Below are 25,398 nucleotides of genomic sequence, written 5' to 3' on the forward strand. Positions count from 1 at the left end.
AAATTGTTGAAGTGGGTTAAAACTTTTGGGTTGCAGCAGTGAAGCTACATCTTTGAAAAAAAAACCACATATCGGTCAAAAAGAATGACCCGTCAGGAAATTGAACAAAAAGTCCAACAAAACACTAGTATTTCACTATATTAGCCTGAAAACGAAGAAACATTTTAGAACAAGAAAGAGTAATTCCACAGAGAAGTAGAACTTTAGAAAACTGTAGAAAAACTAATTGTTAAAAAAGATCCTTTGAAACTCTGGCAACAGCAAACATAACCGACTAACATCGGGCGAATTGCTCTCAAACGACCGGCGAGCGGTTGGCTTTGTCAGTAGCTAGGCACGGCTTAGTGAGGCCAGCTTTAGCTTAATTGAAGGGGCGAAAGTGAGCACGGGGGAGGGGCTTGCACCGGGGGGGGCTGAGGGGGTGGCAACAGTGGGGGGGATTTGGGAAGCGGGGCGTTGTCAATCTCTAAGAACCGCCCTTCGTATCATAAGTATAAGTCCCCAAAAACAGAATCTGTGAATCACACACTTGAAGACTAGTGAGCTGAAAGGCTCTAAGAACATTTAATGCCCGCTGGGCGCTACCTGTTCATCCCGTTTTTGAGGACGAAAAGTCAAATGCGTCAGACGAAAATTGGTCATGCGAAAAATCGCATAGAAAAAGACCGACAGGACTAATATAATTGCTACAAACTTCGTTTGAGAGCAATCAAAACCCCCTCTATAGCAACACTATTGCACTACAATTATCTTTGAGACAATCCAAACAAAAATACATCTGTTATCTAATTCCAGTCTGGTGACCGCAATAAATGATGTAGCCGGCAGGTTGCTGAAAACTAACTGCAACTGATTCCGACCGGATAATGTATTTAAATTGAAACACGCAAACAGAATTATGATTATCGCCTTTTTAAAAAGTACTGTAGGATTCTGAATTTTGATAAAGCAGTCTATCATGGGAAAACAAAAAAACGCCCAGATCTCTTAATTCCAAAAATTTTACCCAAGTGTGTCGTCTTGTTCTTAACAATATAACTCTTGTACTTTGCTCTTGGCTTTTGACATTTGTTGATGGTCAAAACATTTTACTTAAAATCCAAAAAATTGTAACTAAACAACAGACTAAATATTAGGCATCATTTAACATGCACTATGATCACATGACAAAACGAACTATTACGTTAAATGGGTCTAACACTATTCCCATCAAGCTAGAACAACTAACTAAGAAAGCTATCTTCAAGTCAGTTCTTTTTTCAAGAACATCAAATGCCCATAGCATCAGGTTCAACTAACACAGCTCAAATTATACCTCAGTTAAAATCGAATGAACCACAGTCAAGCAGCAAAAATAACTGCGAGATTTTTACTCTATCAATCAGGCAAACCAAAATAACTCAAATTGAACTTTGGGTAAATAAATTTCATAATAAATTCTACGAGAACCTATAACTCTTCAATACCGACAAATTATGCCAAACAACGCGTCTATATTTCAATCGCGGTTACAAATTTATCGTCTTCTGCGTTGCATTTACAGTGTAAGCTGCTTTTATACTGAGCCTAGCAAACAAATTGTGTTTTGCGTAATCAAAACAAACCGTTATTCTGTCACAAACAAGGATTTCAGCTTTCTTTTCTCCCATTGTTTAGTTCGCTAATTTCCTAGAACAATGATAAAGCGTTATCTTGGCATGTTGGAATGCCAATAAATACTTGATAAATTGTCACGGTAGCCAAATTTTTTGGGCATTGTAATGACTAACCACAGAGCAGATAATTTTTTTGGGCATATTAATGTTTAACCACCGAGTTAAATGTTTTTCCGGGGTTTGGTTTATATAGGGGTGGTTTGGGGGGTAAGGTTGGCTTCCAGTCTAATCAAGCGTGGGATCGAGGTTTAGTTGCAGTCAATCACGAATGGTTTTCAAAGAACTCATAGATGAGCAATTTTTGACTTTAACCCGAAATTTGAACTGTTTCTGAAAATTGTTTAAGAAACCCCCTGTCTATAATGCTGCTGGTACCAATTCAGGCATGCTCCTATCTAAGGGGTCCCCTGGGATGACCACAATCTCGTTCTCATTTCAGTATTCTGGCATCCCAAAACTGAAGAGGTTGGAAAAATTGTCCGTCCCGACCTGTAAAAATTTTTATATTGTAGCCAGTTAATATTCAATACAAAATGCAAAATCGTTTAAGTCCCTCTCAAATGCAGTTAGGACTTCAATCTGCTACAATTAATATATGAACAATAGTTGCTTTGAAAAAATTTTTCTTTTGGTTTCTGTTATGCATAATGGAAGCTAGTGTTTTCTTACTTAAATGGTACGAGTGGTACAAAGAATTGGCTCGATCCCTTTGCACCGACTTTGATGATAGAATTCTTTGCACAAAAACAACTTAATGATAGCCATTTTTTAATTCCAGTCCCTGTGAAAGCAATGCAAATGATACCAGTGTGCGCAAGGGGTCCGCCAACTCTCATGCAGTGCATGACAAACCGTTAAACTTCGGTAAATTATCCCAGATTCTAATTTGTCGGGATTGAACCTTTTCAACTAAACTATCTTACTCAGCTTTTCTTGTTATACTCATTACCAAGCCTATTCAGCTTGATAGTTTGCTTTCCTGTCTAGACTATTTTGCTTCTAGACATTGACAGAAGTTCACAGCTAATATGCTGTCTCAAGTTAGATTGCTTAATTTTTGGTTCACCTCAAAATAAAGTTCGTGCAAAGAAAACAAAGCACTCTGGATTGAGCTCATCGGTTACGATTTTCCAAGTACCAAAATTTTATGTTAGTTTGGTTGCACGTAATAGATTCTGATGAAACAATTGAATTGATTGAGATACTATCAATAACATCAACCATAACCGACTAATCGACTAACATCGGGGAATTGCTCACAAGTGACCAGCAAGCTATTGGCTTTTGGTAGTAACCAACTGGGGCTTAGGAACGATAGCATTAGAAGGTGAGCACAGTTGGGGGCCATGAGTTGGGGGGGGGGGGGGGAGGGGGGAGTTCAGGCTATGGGATTAAGGAATTGGGGGTAGATTTGGGGGGACTGGATGAAAGAGGGTTCAGATCACTATGTGGGCGAGGGTAGAAGTGGTGAGCGTTGGGGGTGTGGCTCAAGCTATGCGGTTAATGGATTGGAGGTATGTGTGGCAGTGCTGGAGGACAGTGGGATTCCGATCGCCACTTGGAAGAGTAGAAGGGGTGAGTGTTGGGGGGGGGGGGGGGGTCGAGTGGAGGCGAATAATGGGGTAAGGGGGGGTAGGTAGGTGGGGATGAAGAATACCCCACAAAAAATTTTTAACAGGGTTTCATACAAGATAAAAGCGACAATTAAATGGTAATACAGTTGGCAAGTTGCCGGAATTGCTGCGAGAGAATAGAACTCTGCGTGCCCCATAATAGAGATAGAAACAGAAACAGATCTAAACCGAAAAGAATTCGACGCTGCTCAAAAAACTAGGTAAAACATTCAACGAAAGACTATTAAAGATGGTTAAAAGTCATTCCGCTTAAACCTCTTGCTTGGAACTTTTTCTATGCATGAGTTGCTTTGACCTCAAAATAATTCAAACTAAACTTAAATTTTAAAGAGCAAAAAGTCATTTTATTGAGTGAGGTAGTTCACATTTGATCAAAATCTAATCATGATCTTAAAAATTTTACTAGTGAGAGAGTGAAAAATGCCGTCATGCCCGCATGCGCCGTTAGTGAGAGGTAGAAGTCATTTAGAAAACTTGACTTTTCAAGCTTAGCTGGTTAAACAAACAAAAAAGAAAGTACACTATCAGCAAATTTCAAATTATCTTACGCTCTCATTACTTTATTTTCCAATTAATAAAAATTGAATACAGCAAAGAATAGACTTAAACGGTTACAAAATTTTTCAATTTCCGTAAGTTCTCTCAAACGAAACACTATTTTACAAAAACTTGTTTGTTACGAGGAGTTATCAAAAAAATGTTGACATGTTTACTAATTTGTTTCAAAAGTCCGCTCGAAGAGCAAGAAATGAGGAAATTAATGAAAAAAAGTAAAAATTGACAATAATTTTGGGCCAATTTTGCACTTGAAACGCAATATTAATTTCTCAGAAACATTGTGTTTTTGATTTCAAATGGTTGCATATTCATGTGGCATCGATCAAAATCTACTTCTACAAAAAACCCAGTTACAATGAAAAAAAAATCCAAACGGACGAAAATACGGCTAATAATTGTTATCTATATGCTCAAATCTCTCAAAAACTCTTTCCAAAGTCAAAAAGTAATTCACTAAACTCAGCGCATGAAAAACACTTTTCTTGCTCGGAAAAAGTTAGTTCAATTGGTAATTTTACTCACTTTCACAATTAGGTCAAAATGCCGCCTGAACGAATAGATAGTATTTCCAGTTTAAAAAAACCTTAAGAGAACCAATACTTCTCTTCGAGTCGCAAAAACCAAGAGCACGCAATATACCTCCGCTCGGCTTAAAGTTTCGCAGCTATAGACATAACAGACTAACGTCGGGCGAATTGCTCTTAAACGACCGGCTAGCTGTTGGCTTTGTCAGTAGCTAGGCACGGCTTAGTGAGGCCAGCTTTAGCTTAATTGAAGGGGCGTAGGTGAGCACGAGGGGTTGCACCGGGGGCTGAGGAGTTGGCAACAGTGGGGGTGGGGGGAAGCAGGGCGTTGTCAATCTCTAAGAACCGCCCTTCGTATCATAAGTATAAGTCCCCAAAAACAGAATCTGTGAATCACACACTTGAAGATTAGTGAGCTGAAAGGCTCTAAGAACATTTAATGCCCGTTGGGCGCTACCTGTTAACTAAGGCAAGCTTTAGTTTGAACTTGACTCCTCTTGTCAATAAATAAATCAATTAAAAAACGGAATATAAAGTTTTGCAAAAAAAGAAAAAGAATTCACATATTTTGAAAACAATCGCGAACTAACAAAATCTTGATAAAACTCATGATATTAAAGTCTTGAAAACCATTTCACTGTCTCAAGAGACCATCCAGTGTCATTATTTCAAGCCGTAAATAATTTTTACTGGCTCATAAAGATCCATTAAATTGGAACATGATAATATTTTCTGAAAAATTCAAAAAAAAATAATTTTTTTTTAAAACCTGCTCAAGCTGGAGTCATTAAAATAATGATAAGCATTTTATTAACTCAAGAAACTATGCTACCGCTTGTCATCAAGCCTTGAGGGAGGTCCCTAGGACCCTAGTTCCGGAAAAAATGATGAAAAATTTTAAAAGATTCCAAAAAACTTGAAAAAACTGCAAATAGTTTTAAAATTTACTGATGTTAAGTTCTTGAAAAACATTCCATTACATCTAGAAGCTATGCAGTATGTTAAAACCCTAGAGGAGGTTATGTAGCTCTTGAGGCTGGTGAAACCTAAAAAATGACACCAAATTTTCAAAACACAGGAAAAAATTTGCAAGTTGCATAAGAAACTGTTAAAATTTGTGATTAAAAAGGTTGAAAACTAATCCAAAGTTTTGTAAAAAAAACGCTAAAATTCGTGGCGCTGAAATCTTAAAAAATATTTCATTACATTTAGGAACTATACTTTAATCTATCGTCAAACCTTGGAGGAGCATGCCTCGGCTCTTGAGGCTGGAGAAACCTAAAAATTGCCAAAATTTGTTAAATTAAAAATTGAAAGCTATTCCCTTGCGAAAAAAATTTTTCAGTATCTTGCGAAAAAAAATTTTCAGTATTTTATTATCGAACCCTAACGGAGGTTTCCTGACCCTTGAAGCTCAAAAAACCTGAATAATGACTATAAATGTCAAAAAATTGGAAAAATGGCAGAGTTCTAAAAAAAATGCAAAATTCGTGAGGTTAAAATTTTTCAAGACATTCCACTTCAAGTAGAAACTATGCAGTAACCTATTACTAAAACCCAGAGGTGGTTCCTTGGCACCTAGGGCTGATAAAAATTAAAAAAATGTTCAAAATTTTTCAAAAGCTTGAAAAAAATTGTGCAAATAGTATAAATTTGCGTGTTTTAGCGAGCGGTTGGTCGTCAGTAGCTAGAAACCGGGGGGGGGGGGGGGGGGGGGGGGTTGCACCGAGGCTTGATGGGGGCAACAGTGAGTTGGTGGGGGGTAACAGCGCGGTGGGTGGATGCAATAATGGGGGGGGTCAACAGTGGAGGGGCCTTCAACCTCTAAGAACCGCCCTTCACACCATAAGTATAGGTCTCCAAAACAGTTTGAGCTGAAACAGAGCTGAAAAGCTCTAAAAGCACTTAATACCCACTGGGCGCTACCTGTTTATGCCGTTTTTGAGGCGTTTGCCAATTAATAAAACAGCTCTAATGAGAGTGCATTATAATTGTGTTATGTACCCTGTATGAGGTTGGATCCTCTGTTAGCGAGTGTGTGTAGGATGACAGTGGGGGTGCAGAAGATGAGACAGGTGGAAGCGGAGATAGAGGTCTCATTGCACACTTTGTAGCCCACTGTCTCCCCCACCTTCTCCCCTCTCTCACTCGCCAATATGTGGGCCGACTCAACTGCCATCATGTCATCATACCTGAAATAGAAGAGATCTGACACAGGAATTGGGTGGTTTTAATAAAGAATCCATGGCCACATAGTTACGTTTTCTTTATTTCTGTCCCATGTTGAATGTCTAGTAAACAGTGAGAGCGTTGCCTTACACCGCATACTATAGTCTTACTATAGTAGTACTATAGTCTGACTCCAACTAGCGTCGTTTACCGACACGATGGCGATCTTTGAGTTAAATTAAGCTCTACCTGGCTCTCGAGAATCGTTTTTATTGTTTCTGTACCACTCAGAATTAAAAAAGAAAAACAAAACATTGCTGGCTGATTGCCAGAAAATAGCCGCAGTAGCTGCGTACATCTGTAGTCTCAAAAACAGTAAAAGACAGACCAAAAAATTAGTCTTTTCATTGGAGACTGAGATGTTATATTTTGATTAAGTATCTGTATAAGTTATTGCTGCTTCTATTAGGTGCTCTCAAATAACCGTCATTTATTTAGTTGCTCTCAAATAACCGTCATTTACCGTCATTGGTTTAGTGGATGTCAACACATTCACTTGACCTTATCTCTTTAAATAATTAAAATAAAATTCAATTTCAAAGTCAGGAAGTCATTTTTGAGAGTAGGGTAGGTCACGTGTGACCAAAATTTAATCAAAAAATGACGTCACGCACGCACTTCAGTTAAATTACAAGAACGCATGAACAAAAGGCAGATTTGAAGTTGTCGTGAGGTCATATGATCGTAACAAAAATCTTCACGACGAAATAAAAAATAGCAGGACAAGTCCTGACGTACAATTCAAAGAGTTTTCATTGACTAAACAAAATATAGATCTAGAACGGACAATCAGTGAAATGGGAAAAAAGGTTTTAAAAAAATCCGATAAAGAAATGTTTTAAGAAACTGAAAATCAATGTCAAAATGTGGCTCGTGAACAAAAAACCACTAGCAAGAAAGAGAAATTTGGTTCAAATACCGTGTTCTCACTCTACTTCAAAAATGGAGTTAAAAAATTTGAAGCCGCAAAACCACTCGCTTTTTCGATCCACTTCCTGTTTGGGCGTCACCAAAATTAGTACTCCAATTTGACTTCAAAAATCATGAAAATGTATGAACAGATGTTTAAGAAAAACAGCTCTTTGAATTGTAAAAAACCAAAAGAAGGCCAATAATAGCCCCAGCTATCGCCGTGCGGTTATTAATGATTTTTTTTTACAATCTAACGTTAGAATTTAATTTTTTATGATCTGCATTACCCTACTTGAGGCGTGAACGCTGAAAATCTCTAAGAAACATAGGATTAACCCCTAATGCTATAAATTTTATTTTAGACTTAATTCCAATTTTCGGCGATTAATGCGATGATTGAGGCAAAAAACTTCTTCGCCGCTAAAAATCCGAATTCTTATAAAAATGCTCCGCTAAATTAACCTCAATTCTCACAAAAACTCACCGCTTTCAAAGCATTCAGTGCTTAAAACGTCAAAACTTTGGTGGTAAAAATAAATTTCCCACTGCTGTATACCGCAATTCTTGCGTTTTTCCCCGGCGAATTCTCAAAACATGTCCGGAAAAAGATGCTGACCTCATCAATATTACCTGCAGACCAATATGAGGCAATCTAATTTGTTCAATGCCGCGTGCTCCAATATAAACTGAGGTACAACAAGTGACTTCTCCTGCAAGTTCCTCCCCACAAAAGCCACCGCTTTGTTCTGCTCAACAAAGTCTATGATCAGACTCTTCTTCAAGCAGATGTCTGGAAACATGGACTGAAAAGGGTTATTCTTCTGCACAAATGGTGGCTTGCAGGGATGTTTCTGACCCAAACTGTCGTGTAGAACTGTGTTTTTGGTGAAGTTGTACCTCGTATTTCTAGAACTGCTCCCATTTTGAGCCTCACTTCTGTTTTCAGGAAAGCGTTTCAGCAGATCTGTCAATGGAGTGAGCTAACTTTGTCGATTTCTCAGACACAATGGCGGCGTGCTGCACGAGAGCCGAGAAAGAATAATTTTTCCAGTTTTTCTCAGCTCTCTTGCAACCCTCCGAAATTGAATTTATTTAATTTCATTGAGTCGATTTATTTTCGCTGATTTCTATGGTCTTGGATATGGAATCTTATTCACCATAAACGACATTTTCATTTATTCAAAATTAAATCAAATTATGTCACATTGTTCTCAATATGCTATCCAAAATACCTCATTTGAGACATTGATTAGATTTGTATGGTCTTGGATATGGCATCAAAGATACCGCACGCACCAATACATTACTTTGATATGGATCTAAGATGTGTTTATGATGGTCAGCCCGGAAATTTTTCGGCACAATATTTCTGCCTTTCCAGAATGGCATGTTAACAAACAATACTAGAAGGGCAGCTATATAATAACAAAAAATTTTGAAATCAGCGAAAATAAATTCAAGACCAAAGCTCCGTGTCAGAAAACACATTTCTTAAATCCCGATGATAAATTTTCTATAGATTTTAAACATACTTACGAAGGCTCAATTCATATGATGAGGAGCAAAAAAAGTGGAACAATGGAAAAGCGAAAAAGTGGGAAAGGATAGCAAAAAGTAAAGAGATTATCACCCAAATCTACTACAGCTACCCTTAGCGCTTAAAATATGCCTCTTCAGCCGTTTCAGTAAATAGTATATTTCACAACTATTTTAGTCGTGACAAAGTTGAAAACAAATTTATTATGGAGCCTTCCCGTGTTGAGGACAACGACGAAAAAACGACAATATTTTGTAAGAAGTTGTCGTTTTTAGTCGTTTTGTCGTCGTTTTCGTCGGTTTGTCGTCGTTTTCTTCGTTTTCATTAGTTTTCGTCGTTTTAGTCGTCTTCTAAGTGTAAGAAATGATTGTTTCTTCGTCGTTTTTTCGTCGTTTCTTACGTCGTTTTTTTCAGTTAAGATCGTCGTTTTTTGATCGTTTCTTCGTCGTTTAATTGCTCTTGAACTATTTTTTCTCTATTAGATCGTTTTGGCATAAAAGTATAATGGCCTGATAGCGCAGAGCTCAGTGCATCAGGTACATGGATCAGGAGTTCAATGGTTCGAATCCCAGAGGGGATCGTTTTCTCGTCGTTTTTTTGAAAAACGATCATTTCCTACATAAAAATAACGACGAAATAACGAACAAAACGACGATTACCACGTAAGGGCTTTGATCGTTTTTGTCTAATGAAAACGATTAAAAAACGACGATTTCTTACAAGTGAAAAACAAAATTCCTCAACACGGGTTACGAGTTTCTCTAGATCTCATCGAGGGGACATTGAGAATAGTCAGACAAGAATCTGCACCAAAAACACAAATTGGTCTACGATAATTGGAATATGTTTTGACCGTTCCCCCCTCCCATTCTATAATCCCCAAATTACAGAGCACGTGCACTGCCGGGGTCGAGGTTTTGTCGCAAAAATAATGTAACAATTGCGCTGAATAGTGGTGAAAAGCAAATTGTCACCACAAAGCGCCGACGTCTTTCAGAGATGAATGCGGTGCAAGTTTGCTCCAGTTGCAAATAAGTGGTGGCAATTGCGGTGGTGGAGTGTGCGGGGGGGGGGTTGATCAACTATCGCCAGGATCAGTTTTGACGTTTTTAAACAGAAACCACGGTCGGAAAAATTGCTTCCGAACAAAGTTGGTGAAGTTGGAAGGTTAGATAGTTATAAATTTTCACCAAATGATGCTAGCATAATGTGGGTGTGGGGTGGAGAGATATTCATTAGGGGGGGGGCATTTCTTTAAGACTTTAATGCTTTACGCCTTCGAAAGATGATTTTTCAGAGTTTCGACTAGAGTTATGATTGCTGAACATCTTGAATAGCAACAAAACTAATCTCAATTCTTCTCAGCTTCGCCAGTTCATCTCAATTCTTTTGACGAAAAATTGAATGTCCGGAGGGAGGTGTGAACATTTTTATGTGGTTCACTCGTCAAAGAATTCAAAAAATGCTCGTGCAACTTGAAGTTCAGCTTTCCAGCAATTTTGATTACTGCCAATTCGTAGATGCCAATAAAATTTTAAGACAAAATCCCCTCTCTACCTTAATGTCCAAGCCACCAATCCATCCCACTCCTCTTCACGAACAATCATATGGTCATACAATAAATCATCAATCATACGACAAATCGCTTAAAAAACGAAAGAACACGAAGACATATAATTATATAATAAAAACTCTATTTCATGGGCCATTTTGAAAAACAGGTGAACAAAGGAAGAATACTAGAAGGAAGCTATTCATTTTTCAAAAACAGCATTAAGTTGAACCTTTTATAAAATTTTTTGAACTTGCTCAGATCTCTATAGCTTCAAGCAGGGTTAGTTTTGTTAATTCCAAAGATTAATGGTATTGTTCAACAAATTTCAAATGCAATTCAATTCACTGCTACCAAAAAACATCTGAAAAAATTCTGTCTGGATTTTAACATATAACCTGAGGACCTTTTAAAGTAATCATTAAACAATGCTTTACAGCTCGAAAATATGACTTTTCCGAAGTTTAAAATTGAGCATCTCGTATTTATTATTGGTGAGCATCATATAGGTACCAATAAAACTCTAAGATAACTGATTTCTCCTCTTTTGCCCCCGGCTAAGTTGATGCATATTAACGGCATGCCCGAAAGCATTACAAAAATTTGAACCTATAGATTTACTATGTATGACACATGCTCTGTAACAGAGAAATTTGGATAAAGTTTCCGCAGCAAAAGGAAAAATATCCAAAACAAACTTGTAACATAGCCGACGAATTGCTCTCAAACGACCAGTAAGCGGTTGCCTTCAGTAGTAACCAGCTGGTGCCTAAGGATACTAGCGTTAGGGGAGAGGGCAATCAGCATGGGGTGGGGTGTGAAGCGTAGGGGGGAAGGCGCTCAACCGGGGAAGGGATGGGAGTGCTGGACGAGTGACGGTTCCAAATTGCCAGGTCGAGACTGGTAGACGGGGGAGTTTTAGGGGGAGGAGCTGGGTGGGAGGGGTGATTGATTGAGGACTGTGTGGAGTCCAATTTTTAAGATTAAGAAATTGTCTCCTCAAAACAATTTTGGTGAATCGCAAGCTTAGAGGCCCAAGGCCTTAAACTTTAAGAGATTTTATCAGCTAATTTTATCCCGGTGTTGGAAACGAAAAGTTTTGGAGTTCAGACAAAAAATCGGTCAAGCGACAAATCTCATAAGAAAACAACTGGACTAAAATGATTGCTACAAACTTCGTTTGAGAGCAATTATTAAAGTGGTAGAATACATATGTACAAGAAACCTAATTCGGTAAGAATTCAATTGTTGTGGTTTTTAATTGAACTGAATGAAAAAAAATTTAACTTTTAATAAATTTTCCTTAAATAATTCAGTGGGATTGAATGAATCTCCGCTGCAAACTTTGTGTTTCTGACTGAACATTGATTTTGCCTAATAAATTGAAAAAAAGAACGGAGAATTAAGAATTACACTAATTTAGCAACGTGAACTTCGATAAAATTCTTGAATATTGTGAGGTCCGTTGGAGTGAAATCAATTAGGGAAAAGTTGTTATCAATTACTGATTTTTTTCGTGTAAGCCGTTAACAAAATTTCTTTTCATTTTGATGTTCAAAAACTAATGCATGTTAATGTCAATAACAGTTTGTATTGCCTAATAATAGTGTAGATATAGTATTTGAACTTATAAACGCCACCACTAAAGTAAAATTAGTAGTTAAAGATGAAAATGTTTTGCTCAGGTGGGTAAAAAACGGTGATTAGTTTTAATTTAACCAGTGATAACCGTTGCCGCGTAATTAAGGTTGCATTTGCCAGTTTTTTGTATGAATGGACTCATGATGTGCAACCGAAGACAAAAACAGAAAAACACAAAAATTCTTATTTGAAGTAAATGTGAACATCTATATAAGGATTTTGATGTCCGTACGATAAATTTTTTGCACCATGAGCTGCACCTCAAAACAGTCAACTCACTTTAGAAATGCCATTTGATCTTAAAGCCTTGCGTAAGTGTGAGTGGAAACTGTAATTTGTTTTAAAATCTCGCGTAGGTTTATGAACACGGTGAGATCTGTTCAACTTGATAGTGAATGCATCATTTGAATCAAGCTTTTAATCAAGTTTTAAAAACTATAATGCAAACTGAATTTACTGTTTCTTACGCAGAAATAGAGACTTTTTGTGTGAATATTTTCCGTACACTTTTCTTGCAATTTTCTATAGTGTGCCGAGGATATACACTTGTGGACAAAAAATTCTCATCTGCATTTTTATAACCTTTTACTTGGTTAACTGCCTCTCTCAGTTTCAGAACAAGTACAACATTGTGATGTTTGATTGTTTTGATTTTCTTAAGAATCAACTTTAATAAATCCAATTTTTCCCTGCTCTATGTACTACAGAAACAAAAACAACTTACGGAGAAAAGTACAGATAAATTTTAACATATTTCCGTAAGAAGCTTTGAATTGAATTCCACTAGAAATTTCTTTATCTCGTTTATACATTTATTGTGTAAGCAATTATTTGATGGTAAGTTGATGGGTTTCAAGATCAAGATAAAAAGATTTCTAGAGACACTCAACAAACTGTTATCTCCTCAAAATCTATCCAAGTTTGGATCTCTTCCGTTTGTCCCCCCATACCCTATGCATCCTCAGTTACAGGGCACGTAGAATTACATTTTAGATCATTTTGTACAAGTTATAGCACATTCTTCTGGGTGGTACAAATAATATGTACCAACTAAACCGGGGCACAAACGTAAAAGATACCAAGTTTGTGTATTCTGAAGTATCTTAGTCATTTTCTGAAATCTGGAGCAGTAAGAAATCTTTATGTTTAGAATAGAGTCACACCTAATACAAAGCAATCCGATTCCAGACTGATGCTGAAAAAGTTTGGCATTTAACGCTGCAACTTAAGCTTCAGTTTTGTCAATAATTATAAATTTGAAAACTAATTTATCACATAAAAACAGTAAAATTTATCAAACATTATTTCTTATTTCAGTTTGATTTTGTCAATGAGCTTACCCCGTTAATGTCCTTTAAAAATTTCTGGGCCTCTATGCATTCCAACAATGAAGCAAAAAAATTCAGGTCTCCTTAATGTGTCAAAGAAAGTTGAAAAATTGCGCGCAGAAATGATAAGAGAATCTACTCTGTTTTGTCATATTGCACTTCAATATAATAATAGCGAAGGAGCGCTTAGGGTAAAAACGCATATGCCTGCTAATCAGGGGGGAACAAAAAAGTCCTTTTACTAAAAAGATCAGCCAGCAAATTATACAGTCATTAAGAGAAATAAACGTTAAAATCACAATTCTAAAAAGTAAGTTACCTATTTTAAGCACTTTCTATGGAAACTTCCATGCTCGTTTCTTTTGATATTTTAACTGGAAGGAGAGTCAACAGATCTTTGTACTTTTTTTAACGATCCAGCATCCCCCAGCACTCTGTTCATCATCAATTACATAGCACGTGCCATCACATTAAAAAATTCGATTTTTTTCTATTGTGCTCCAGCTTATTTGGTGCATACTATTTGCAAATACAAGGTGCACGTGAAATATTTTGTTCTTTCCCATTAGAGCCGCCTATGAAATTATGGCGCTCCATTATGGTATTTTTATCATGATTGGGGGGCTATAGGTTGTTACCACTAGAGGGGCTATATTGGCAAATATACCAAATAATTTTTCAAGGGTTTACTGTGAAATGACAAATGCTTTGTAGACTTGTGAACAAAATGTTCTCAACTGCATTATTATATCTTTTTACTCGGCTATCTGCCTATTTCTGAGGAGTTTGTTTCAGTACCAGTGCAACATTGTTTTGATTTTCTCTAGAATCAACTTTAATGAATCCAATTTTTTCCTGTTCTATGTACTACAGAAAAAAACATTTACGGAAATACATATAGATAAATTATAGCATATTTCGATAAGAAGCTCGGTAATTTATTCATCCCAATTATACATTTACTTTGAAAGCAAGTCTTTGATGATAAGTTGGAGGGTCTAATGATCTATCCAAATTTGAATCTCTTCCTTTTGTGCCCCCCAGTACCCTACGCATCCCCAGTTACAGAGCACGTGCAATTACATTGAAAATCTTTTTTATAAAAGTATGACACTTTCTCCTGGGTGATACAAAATTTTTGTACCAACTAAGCTGGGGCACAAACGTAAAAGATACCAACTTTATATATTCTGTAGTTTTTCTGTGATTTTCTAAAATTTAGAGCAACGAAAAATCTATATAATTAGAATGGAGTCATATCAAATACAAATTCAGACTGATGCTGAAAAAGAAAAAACATTGGTATGTAACGCGGCAACTTATTTGCAGTTTTGTCAGTAATTTTATATTTGAAAATTAATTTGGCGTATAAAAACAGTAAAATATATCAAACAAAATACTATTTCTGTTTAATTTTCTGAATTTTCTTATTTTCTAATTTTCTTAATTTTTAAAAAAATTTCTGGACTTCTTCGCACTACAACAATCAAGCAAAAAGATTCAAGTCTCCTAGTTGCGTCAAAGTAAGTTGAAAAAAGTGCGCACAGAAATGATAAAAGAATCTTCTCTGTTTCGCTATGTCTTGTCATATAGCACTTTACTATGTTAAAAAAGCATGAGCGCTTAGAGGCAAAAAATGCCAGCTAATCGGGGGGCAAAACAAAATAAATCCCTTTATTAAAAAGATCAGCCAGTAAAATTATACAGTCATTAACAGAAATAAACGTTAAAATCGCAATTGTAGAAAGTAAACTATCTATTTTAAGCACTTTCAAAAGAAGTTTGCGTATTTCCCAAATATTTTTATAATGGTTTACTATGAAATGAAACGTGCTTTGTAACAGGCAGGTGCATATCAAACTGCGGGCACAAAGGAAGATCCAAAAAGTCGAAATCGAGTCTCTTCCGTTTGTGCCCCCTCCCCGTACGTTAGTACGTTAAGCACCCCCCCCCATTCTAGAGCACGTGTCATAAGATAAAAAAATGATTGCGTAAAAATATGGCATGGGCAAATAACATTGTAACAGTGCATGGTTGTTGCAAATAACATGTAACCACTAACCTGAGGCACACAAATGGAAAAGATCCAAAAAATTGTTTTGTGAAAATATATATACAGCACATGCTGTTGAGATGCAAACAATACGCATCGATCCAGACAGCATACTAGCAGTTTTCAGTAATTAGCACGAACTTGAGCATCACGTAATTTTGTTTCAATTTGATCACCCCTTCATCGTTTTAAGCAGGCAGTTTCATTGTGAATTGAAAACTCTTTGATTTAGTTGAACAAATTTCCTGTGATGCTCGAAATAGGGCTGACTACGAAAAACTCATATTCCGCTACACTCGCTGACAAACATAAAAGCAGTAATTTCAAATTTATTTGCTAAATTATCCGATTTGGACAAAAAAAGTTTCGGGCGCTTCCATTGATTTTCATAGCACACAATGAAAAAACATATCCGGCTAATGTCGGCGAATTGCTCTCAAACTTCCGGCGAGTGGTTGGCTTCGGCAGTAGTTAGCCACGGTTAGCGAGGCTAGCTTTAGCTTGATTCGACTCTGCAACTTTTAGTTTTCTAGCCTTGTTAGTAAATAAATCAAATAAAAAAATGATATTTTAAAAATTTGCAAAATACTGCAAAGTTTAAAAAAAAATCTTCCAGATTTCGCTGTGAAATTGTTCAAAAATATTTTTTGTCTCTGGAATTATGTCAAGTAACCCATCTGCAAGATTTCAAAAGCTTCGTTGGCAAGTAATGATCGTTAAACTCAGAAAAGGACAAAAGTAATCAGGAATTTTGAAAAGAATCGCAAACTTTAACAAAATCTTGCAAAAATTCAAGATATTAAAACCTTCCAAACCATTTTATTGTCTCAAGAGACTATCCAGTATCTCTATTTCAAGCATTAAACAGTTTCACTGGCTCGTAAAGATCGATAAACTTGGAACATATAAATAATTTCCGAAAATTTGAAAAATAAATTTTATCAAAAAGCTGCTAAAGCCATTAATATATTGATAACCATTCCATTAACTCTAGAAACTATGCGACGGCTTACCATCAAACCTTTGAGTAGTTCCCTGGTACACTGGTGTCGGAAAAGGGATAACAAACAAAAAAAAGATTCAAAAAATTTGAAAAAATTGCTAGTTTTTTCAAAATTTTAGATATTAATATCTTGAAAAACATTCCATTGCATCTAGATGCTATGTTGCAAACTGTAATCCAACCCTAGAGGAGGTTTTTGGCTCCTTAGGCTGGAGAACCTTAGGAAAAAACAAAAAATTTCAAAAAACTTCAAAAAATTTCAAAAAAAATATCTAGTGCAAAAAAAAGTCAAATTTGCTAAAATTTGTGATAAAATTGAAAACTAATCCATGACCAGAAAACAGTTGTAAGTACCTTATTCTCAAGTCCTAATGAAGATTATTAGGCTGAAAAATCTGAATAATGACAATAAATATCAAAATACAAGTTTTGTAAAATAAAAACACTAAAATTCATGGTGTTGAAATCTTGAAAAACATTCCATTACATTTAGAAACTATACAGTAACTTATCGTCAAACCCTAGAGGAGATTCCTCTTATTTTGAGGCTGGAGAAACTTAAAATCCGACAAGATGTTACAAAAAACGTGAAAAAGCAATTTTATCACAAAAATTGCTAAATTTTGTCATTATAAAAAATTGAAAGCTATTCCGTGGCAAATGAATTCTTTTCAGTTACTTATTATCAAACCCCTAAGAACGTTTTTCGGTTCTGGGTCTGGGAAAACCTGAATGATGAAAAATAAATGTCAAAACAATGAAAAAATTTGCACGGTTTAGAGGAGATTGCTCGACACCTAGGGCTTAAAGAACTCAAAAAATGACAAACATTTCAAAAATCTTGAAAAAAATTGTGAAGAATAGTAAAAAAAACAATGATGATCGGTTGTTCGAACTTAGCCACTGGGGGAAGAGGGTTTATCGGGGGATGATGGGGAGGAGGGGTGGGCAGTTGTGGGGTGGGGCTGCAACATCGCGGTGGTCGATGGAGGCAATAGTGGGGGAGGGGTAATTAGTAGGGGGTGTCTTCAAACTCTAAGAACCGCCCTTCACACCATAAGTATAAGTATTCAAAATAGTTTGAGCTGAAACGGAGCTGAAAGGCTCTAAGAGCACTTCATACCCGCTGGGCTTTACCTGTTTATTCAGTTTTTGAGGACGAAAAGTCAAAAGCGTCATACAAAAAATCGGTCAAGCAAAAAATTGCAAAAAAGACCGACAGGACAAATATAATTGCTAAAAATTCGTTTGAGAGCAATTAAACGTCAGAAGTTTAATGTATCCAACCCAAGAATAATCGGCAAATCTACTGACATAAGATTCATATAGAAATCGATCAGTTCTCCGTAAACTACAGTAATTTGAATTCGACCTTAAGTCTGTTCAACTTGGTGATGCCTCTAATACACGGAACGGCGATGGTAAGTTAGCATCCCCTAGTTTTACGCAGTAAAATTCAATTTTTGATCACTCCAACTTAAAATTGCTTTTTAAAAACAATTTGTACGCCATTGCTCCCCTACACTCTCGTCTAGTTACGAAAGTCAAGTAAAACGCAACGTTTACAGACTACAAATGCCAAATCTTTCATTATAGCGGCCCCCCCCAACTTAGTGGTCAAATAGCCCATAGCCCCTATTCATGGTAAATTTACCATAACGGGGGGCTGAATTTTCTCTTGGGGGAAATTATGGGAGAGACCCGAAAGTTGGTCACACGATGTGATATGTCTTCAGGTTTGTTCAACTAAGACTACTTTGCACTGGTGTTAAACATTAGAGAGAGAACATTTGAATTTTGTCTTAACTTTCTCTCCACTGCATTTTTTTTTGTTCCTTCCCATTATAGCCCCCCCCCCCCCTGATGCCCAATATAGCCCCCATTATGGTGTAATTACCATGATGGGGGGAGGGGGTTGTAGGTTATCTGACCACTAAACGGGGGGGGGGGGGGGGGTTAATGGGAAAAACCCAATTTTTTATGCAAATCAAGAACTTTACCTGGATCTATTCTGTTTCAGCCCTCCCTCCCCCCCCCCCCCCCACAGCTTAGTGAGCATAAATTGTTCACAACCCCAGGCGCACGTGCTATTTTCTTACATAGTAACGTGCTATATAGCAACTTATAATTTACAACTGGTGGTCATAAAAAAACTGGGGTGCCGGAACAGAATAGATCCCTTTACATTGACACTTCTGGTAGGTGAACGTTGCGTTTTATCTAAATTTAGATGAGAAAACTAGTGAAGAAGATAATGGTGAAAAAATTGTTTTCAAAATGATTTAAATTTGGAGTAATGGGGCCTCAAAATTTGAACAGATTTTACGCGTGAATAAACGGATCGTCTCCATTTGTGCCGCACCCCCCAGCTTAGTGGGTGCATATTATTTGCACCCCCAAGACGCGCGTGCCAAATTCTTACATAATGATTTACCATGTAATGACACCTGCTCTGTAACTGAGGGGAGCATAACGTACTGGAGGGCACAAACGGAAAAGATCCCACTAAACTAACAACTGCTAACAGAAAATTGTCAACTTATATCTGGATTATCTCTTTTAGTATACCTGCCAGTTTTTCTGAAATTATATTTATTAAACTTCTGATAATTAATCGTCAATTGATATAAAAAAAATAAAACGAAAGGGCCAAAATTATGTTGTCTAAATTGTTTTCAAAAACAGGCAACTTACAATTTAAAATTGCGAATTGTACTTTTACTTTTGTGGCCTGTATTTTTTTTGTATTGTATCTGTACTTTTTCTCAAATTTGCTTTCATGTGAAAATCAAAATGTAGACAAAAAATGGCTTAAAAATTGGTACTTAAGTAAAGCTGCAGTTCGAACTCTTAATTTTGTTAACAACCGTAACAATGCAACGTACTGTTGAAGCGGGTTTAAGTGAATTAAAACTTTAATTATTAACAATGATATTACCTTGGATAGAATTTCTGGCTGTCCCACTTAGCTTGACCTCGTCAATTTTGTTGGATTCTTCCATGCGCTGGATGCTCGTTAGGAGCTGGAATTCATTTGATGTTTCGCACAAATGAAGATTGCGGGCCAAGCAATCATTTTTGTGATTTTCAACAAAATTGAATAATTAGTTCACGTGATTTTTAAAGATAGAAGTTTTAGAAGCACGCACACTATGACGTAATTTAGTCACATATTTTCATTGACTTTTGAAATGTAAAACGTGGAAATAAAGCACTTAAAACGGAAATTTTATAATTATTCACTCCTCTTTTTTCATAAAAATAAGTGCACATTGAATTGAATAACAGTTTTAGTTCAACAGAAAAAGTATCCTCAATGTAATGAGAATTGGCGAACTAACACAGCACGTCTTTACTAACAATTTGATTAAATTTGAAGGTAAAAAGTCAAGTTAATGCAATCCAGGGTCTTCAACTTCTTGACCCAGACCTATTGACTTATTACAACAGACATTCAGACTTAATAATAGACAGTCAAAACTTTACCATGAGCAAAAATGCAACTAAAAAACTACAGGCATATTATTAGCTACTGACATCTATTAACAACTCTTTTGGCTTTTATCATTCTTTCATTAGATGCCAATATTAGCAGTCATTGATCAGCTCCGTTGCATAAAACTTTGGGGTCAAACTTCCAAACCTTCGCTATCATAGAAGACGTCATACAAGGCGTTAGGGAGTGTTGTACTCTGTTAGTAAAATTTACATGCGGAATGCGCTAATGAAGTTAGCACACGATCTATTTAGTGATCTTCATAGATGACTGCTGACCAAATTGAAAAGCAGAAAATTTCATTAAAGTTCTATGTGCTACACGCACTTGTAACTGTTTTCCAATTTTAGGAGCTTATTAATTAGGCCGAAATGATTTTAAAAAAAAAACATAATTGGTACATAAAAACGAAGAAATCTAGAATTGATAAATGCGGGTTTGAAGGACTAATATCTAATCATCTCTAACTCATATCTTTGCTGGTGACAAAATTTGGCACAATGTAATGTACAAAACAATACATTGGCGGACTGTAGCAGAAAATGTTCTGTTGGTCTAACACCTAATTTTATTCATAATGATATACAGCGTTTGGCAATGCCTCATGGGGGATGACCATGCCTCAGTGGCCTGTGGTACTTGGTAGGAATCCATCATAACCAAATATGGGACTCGTTTACACAAAAATAAATAGTTTTTATTTCAAACTTAGCAAAATATTTTCGTTAATGCTCACATCCTGTCTTGAAACATGGGGAGATGTTAATGACATACAAAGCTATTAACCAATCAGAAATTCTAGTTATTTCATTTCTGTGATATAACTGAGAAAAATAGCTCCTATAAACTACGAGCATGAGCTGCAAACAAACACAGGCAACACTTGAGTTTTACATAACTCTTTCAACTATAGACCTCAACGAGATATGGTGTTAGTGAAATTTTTTCTCAATTCCGCGTCAGATAATATCATGCGTGCTGTGGTCAAGTTAGAGTCAAATCTAAAATGGGTGCGAAAATCTATGTATCTGGGACAAGAATTATTATTAAATTGTTATCCTTCTTGCAATTTAATCTCTACTGTGTTCATTATAAAGCAACAAATATAATCTTTTATTTCACTAAGTATTCTGATTGTAAATTTAGCACAATTTTGAAGAAGGCTGTACATTTGTGTAGGTTAAGCAGTCATGACACACATTATCCTAAAACTGCTCTGTTGATTTGTAGCGAGATTTTTTTTTGATTCTCTGTAAATTTTGGAGATATAGAAACTCTCTAGATTTTGGGCAAATACTTTTAATAAAACTAAATAAGTCTTTTCTAAAACCCTTGTATCATTCCCTGCCTCTGTTATTTTTTCCCTAATAACTAGAAATGTGTTAAGTTTTCTTCCGACAGAACTATTCACTTCTCAATTTCTTGACATTTTGATGTTGTTCTTTTTTGCACTTAGAGATTCAATGTTTCTGAAAGAATTGCAAAGCCTTGAACCGTTGAGTCATACTTTTATGTTTGAGTCTCTTGGTATTCATGAATGAATCCATGCAGCGTTCCGTTTGTCTTTCTGAGGCCCTTATTTTTTCTAGTTATTTAAAAGGTGTCTTGTCTTAGATCTCTAGTAAGCTCAGTAGCTACCGCAATTGTTAGTTCCCGAGAGATCATTAAATCTCTGACATTGTCTTTGATGATCCTCGCGCTTCAAACCTTGGGGCCTTAGTCCTCTTATAGCAATTATTTGTCACTGCCAGTTTATCCTTCCCGCAATTTTTTCTCTACGCTTTCTTTGCGGTCAAGTTAGCTTTCATTTATTGCCATTCTTGCCTGAAAGTATTGTGAACCTCTAGTCTGAACCTAAACTAAACCGTCTTTAAATATTTAGATGAATTTTTCTTTCACTTTTTTGTGGCTTATGTTACCTCACTTTCGAACCAGCCTAGTGCTGTATTAGTTAAAAGAGAGCCAATAGAAATTGTTGTCTTTTATCATAGCTTGATTGAGCAGAAGATTCTCTAAGTTTTAAATCAAAAACGTATATTTTTTATTTCAGAGTTTTAAAAGAATTGGCACTGTGATTGAGGTCTTTAGCAAAGAGTGATGAGCTCAGTGTGTTTCAGGTGGTGGAGTAGGAGCTAGTGAATTATTAGCACTAGGACAGATAGAATTGTTTTTTGAAAAATAGAACTGAAATTATGTAAATATAGAAGAACGGAAAACGACTGTTAAGCGAGTAAACACTATGATAAAGTAGGCATTGAATAAGAGAGCAGAGCAAAAAGATTTTAATAGCAAAGTTTGAATTAAAATTATGTTAAGTACATTAATAGAGAAACTTTTTAATGGCGTTTTGTTTATACTGCTGGTCGGTGCTGTAAAGACTTGAATGGCGGGGTTGAATTGCGGAACCACATCTTCTGGTCTTAGTATATAGTCTATTACATTAATTTATATAGATGCAAATATAAGTTCATTTTTTTATTTGTTTATGTTAAATAGTATCAAAAATTAACCGAGTAGTAAGCAATGAAATTATTATGAATGAAGGTGATAAACTATTACAAAATTGTGAAAGATTATATATTGATAAAAACTATGTTAATTGTTAATTAGCTGGAAGAAGATTAGATAGTCATCAAAAGATGTTAAATAGTGAGACCTAACTTACCTCAGATTTAATGCTCACAATAAATAGAAGCTTTTTCTGACTCAGATTTTCAGAATTAAGTTTGGAACTTTTGCTGTTGGTAGCTCAGCGTTTAAGCTCCTTTTATACTGTCAGACACGTGGTCTTCATTTTTTGCACGAGTGACGAGTGTGGTATCAATATCAAATTGGGACTCTCAAGGTGAATTGGTATTATCAAGTCTTGGTGGGTTTCTGGGTTTTTGTTTGCGTTCTCAAAATATTTAAAGTTCAATACTAGTTAGTGACCTCTTCAAACGGTGTAATGCATTTTTTCTGGACAAACTTTTAATAATAAAATAACAATTTCGGTTCCTGCGTAATCGCAGCGGAACAGCATTAGGCCTACAGTAGCCTGTTCTCAGCTGTTCTTTTGCTATCTTGCTGTAGCAAACTTCAATACAAAATCGAAAACAAAGCAATTTCACTATGCATTTGAATGATTTGTCTGATTACAGCAGGATTATAGTGTTCGGATTGTGAAACCATATTCGAGCTTTCTTTCAAAGTTTGTTCCGTCAAATAGTACTTGTCTTGAATTGCACAGTTTTCAGCAATTTGCGCTTCATTGAGGAGGACCTATGCAAACAATTTCTATTCATGTCAACATCGTGTCTGAGTAGCTGATCACAAGAATTTGTCGTCTGATCCACGGTCTCATCGTAGTCGCATTTTGGAATTGTCGCACTTTCGATGTGTTTTCGCAAAACCTTTGCATAGTCCCGCAGGATTGAAACACGTACGCGATTGATCATATTTTTTGGTAAATTTTTGCAACTTGAGTGATGAACAATTTTTCTTTAGGGTTGTTAAGTCATCATGGCCAAATTGTGTCAGAGTGCAATTGATCATACTTCCGTCACTTCCCCCCGGGTTCCCTAGCGCCTTATATATTAGGTTATGACTCTTCAAAGCTTGCAAATTGCCAATTAGCTACAAAGTTCTAGATGTGTCTTATACAGAACCCAATCCGCTGTCGACTCCGAGTGTGTTGGCTTTCAATGTATAGTGAGTCAATAGGTTCCTAGGTAACTGTGGAAATTTGGTACGAAATCTTTGGTATGTTCGGCATCAAGCGTAAGAATGCGTCGGTACGTCTGGTTTGACAGATATTGTTGGTTTCAAACGTAAGGAAGATTTTAAATGGTCGTTTTAGAACGCAAGAGAGATTCGATGTCTTCAGTTTCAGAATATTCTGTACGTTCGGTATTTAAACTTAAGAAATTGTTGGTATGTTCGGTTTTAGCCGTCAGATTTTTTTCGATATGAAATCTCAAGTTTACTGTTTACTATGTAATCAGACATTATGGTAGTGTTATTTATAGAGGAATTTCAAACACACTTCTTCTGAACGAAGAAATGTAAAAAAGGTAAAAATAACTGAAAATTTTTGTTAACCTCGTTAAAAAAGCGAAACGAACGGGTATAAATTTCTTTGCTGTTTTTCAATTCAATATTTAATTTACATGCTGAATGACGATGAAAATTTTCTTGATTAATTCAGTTTGTCTGAATTTTGACAGACTTTCTAGTAGCTTATATTAAAGGTGTGAAACAACTCTTTCGTTTTGAAGTTTCAATTCGCTATCGTATGTAAATCAACGTATTTTCATTCACGCTAGCATCAATAAGCATTGGTGATAGCAACGTATTAAGATAGTCACGTTTTAAGATTACGACCATCATAGCAACAAGTGAGAGTTTAGACGGCAAGGTTTTTTTCGAAGATCTTTTACTGGCTTTTTGTCTGATGTTATTGACGTCAGAATCGGTTCATATTCGATCGACAATCGTCTAAAGAACCTAAAAATATTAAGCCGAAAACCACCATAATCTGTACATATCGTGGTTATATTTACTTAAAATTAGGTTATATGAACTTTTTTCGAGCTTTCTACGTAAATTGGATGCAATTCTATACGCAATTTAAATACTCAAATCTGATTGGTTAATATTCTCTCGCTTTAAATCTATTTACTTGTTAATATCCTCCGGCCCAGAAGAAGATGCTGGGAGAGTGGGTACTAATTTTACAAGCGGGCGAACGAGCGATCCGGTAGACGTGCGCAGGACGGCGGAGCGCGCGACGCAGTCGGAACCGAAACGGAGTTCAGTGATCCGAGCAGTGGGGTACTAACTCCGTGGATTGGTCTCTTCAACTACCCAAACCAAATCACCGGTCTTAAGATGTTGCTCGGCAGGCGTCTGCCACTTGGAACGTCGGTTCAGCGCCCGTACGTACTCTTTGATCCGACGAGACCAAATAGCGTTAGCTTAACACTGCGCCCGGGCGTAACGCTTGCGGTGATCAAACTCATCTACGCCAATGATGGAAGGAATACTACTTGCTTGGTTACCGAGGAGAAAATGATTCAGTGTTAAAGTGCCTAGGTCGGATGGGTCGGCGCTTACTGGCGTTAACGGACGTGAATTAAGTGCATGTTCGACCAGACAAAAGGTAGTGTTCAAAACTTTATCCGTGAGACGACGAAAACCGAGGATGGTGTAAATTATTCGCTTAAAACTACGTACCAACCTCTCAAAGATGCCACCTTGGTGTGGCGCACTGAGCGGATTGAACCTCCACTTAATGC

General features: G+C 36.5%; 1 protein-coding gene across 2 annotated transcripts in view; it reads right to left on the minus strand.

Moving 5' to 3' along the window:
* Positions 1-19,701, minus strand: part of LOC142337997 (3'-5' RNA helicase YTHDC2-like) — a 45,513-nt gene extending 25,812 nt beyond the window's left edge. The window contains exons 1-3 of one of the 2 annotated variants that reach the window (XM_075387633.1): positions 19,565-19,701; positions 8,143-8,476; positions 6,376-6,563 (exon numbers count right to left, since the gene is read on the minus strand). In XM_075387633.1, the coding sequence (XP_075243748.1) occupies positions 6,376-6,563; positions 8,143-8,476; positions 19,565-19,628 (586 nt within the window). In that variant the 5' untranslated portion in view covers positions 19,629-19,701. Of the gene's footprint in view, positions 1-6,375; positions 6,564-8,128; positions 8,477-19,564 lie in introns of those variants that run through there. The other variant, XM_075387640.1, reaches the window with a different exon arrangement.
* Between the last annotated feature and the right edge of the window lie 5,697 nt (positions 19,702-25,398).

Source organism: Convolutriloba macropyga, chromosome 1 (genome assembly GCF_964194025.1).
Source record: "Convolutriloba macropyga chromosome 1, txConMacr16.3, whole genome shotgun sequence".
Classification (NCBI taxonomy): Eukaryota; Metazoa; Xenacoelomorpha; order Acoela; family Convolutidae; genus Convolutriloba; species Convolutriloba macropyga.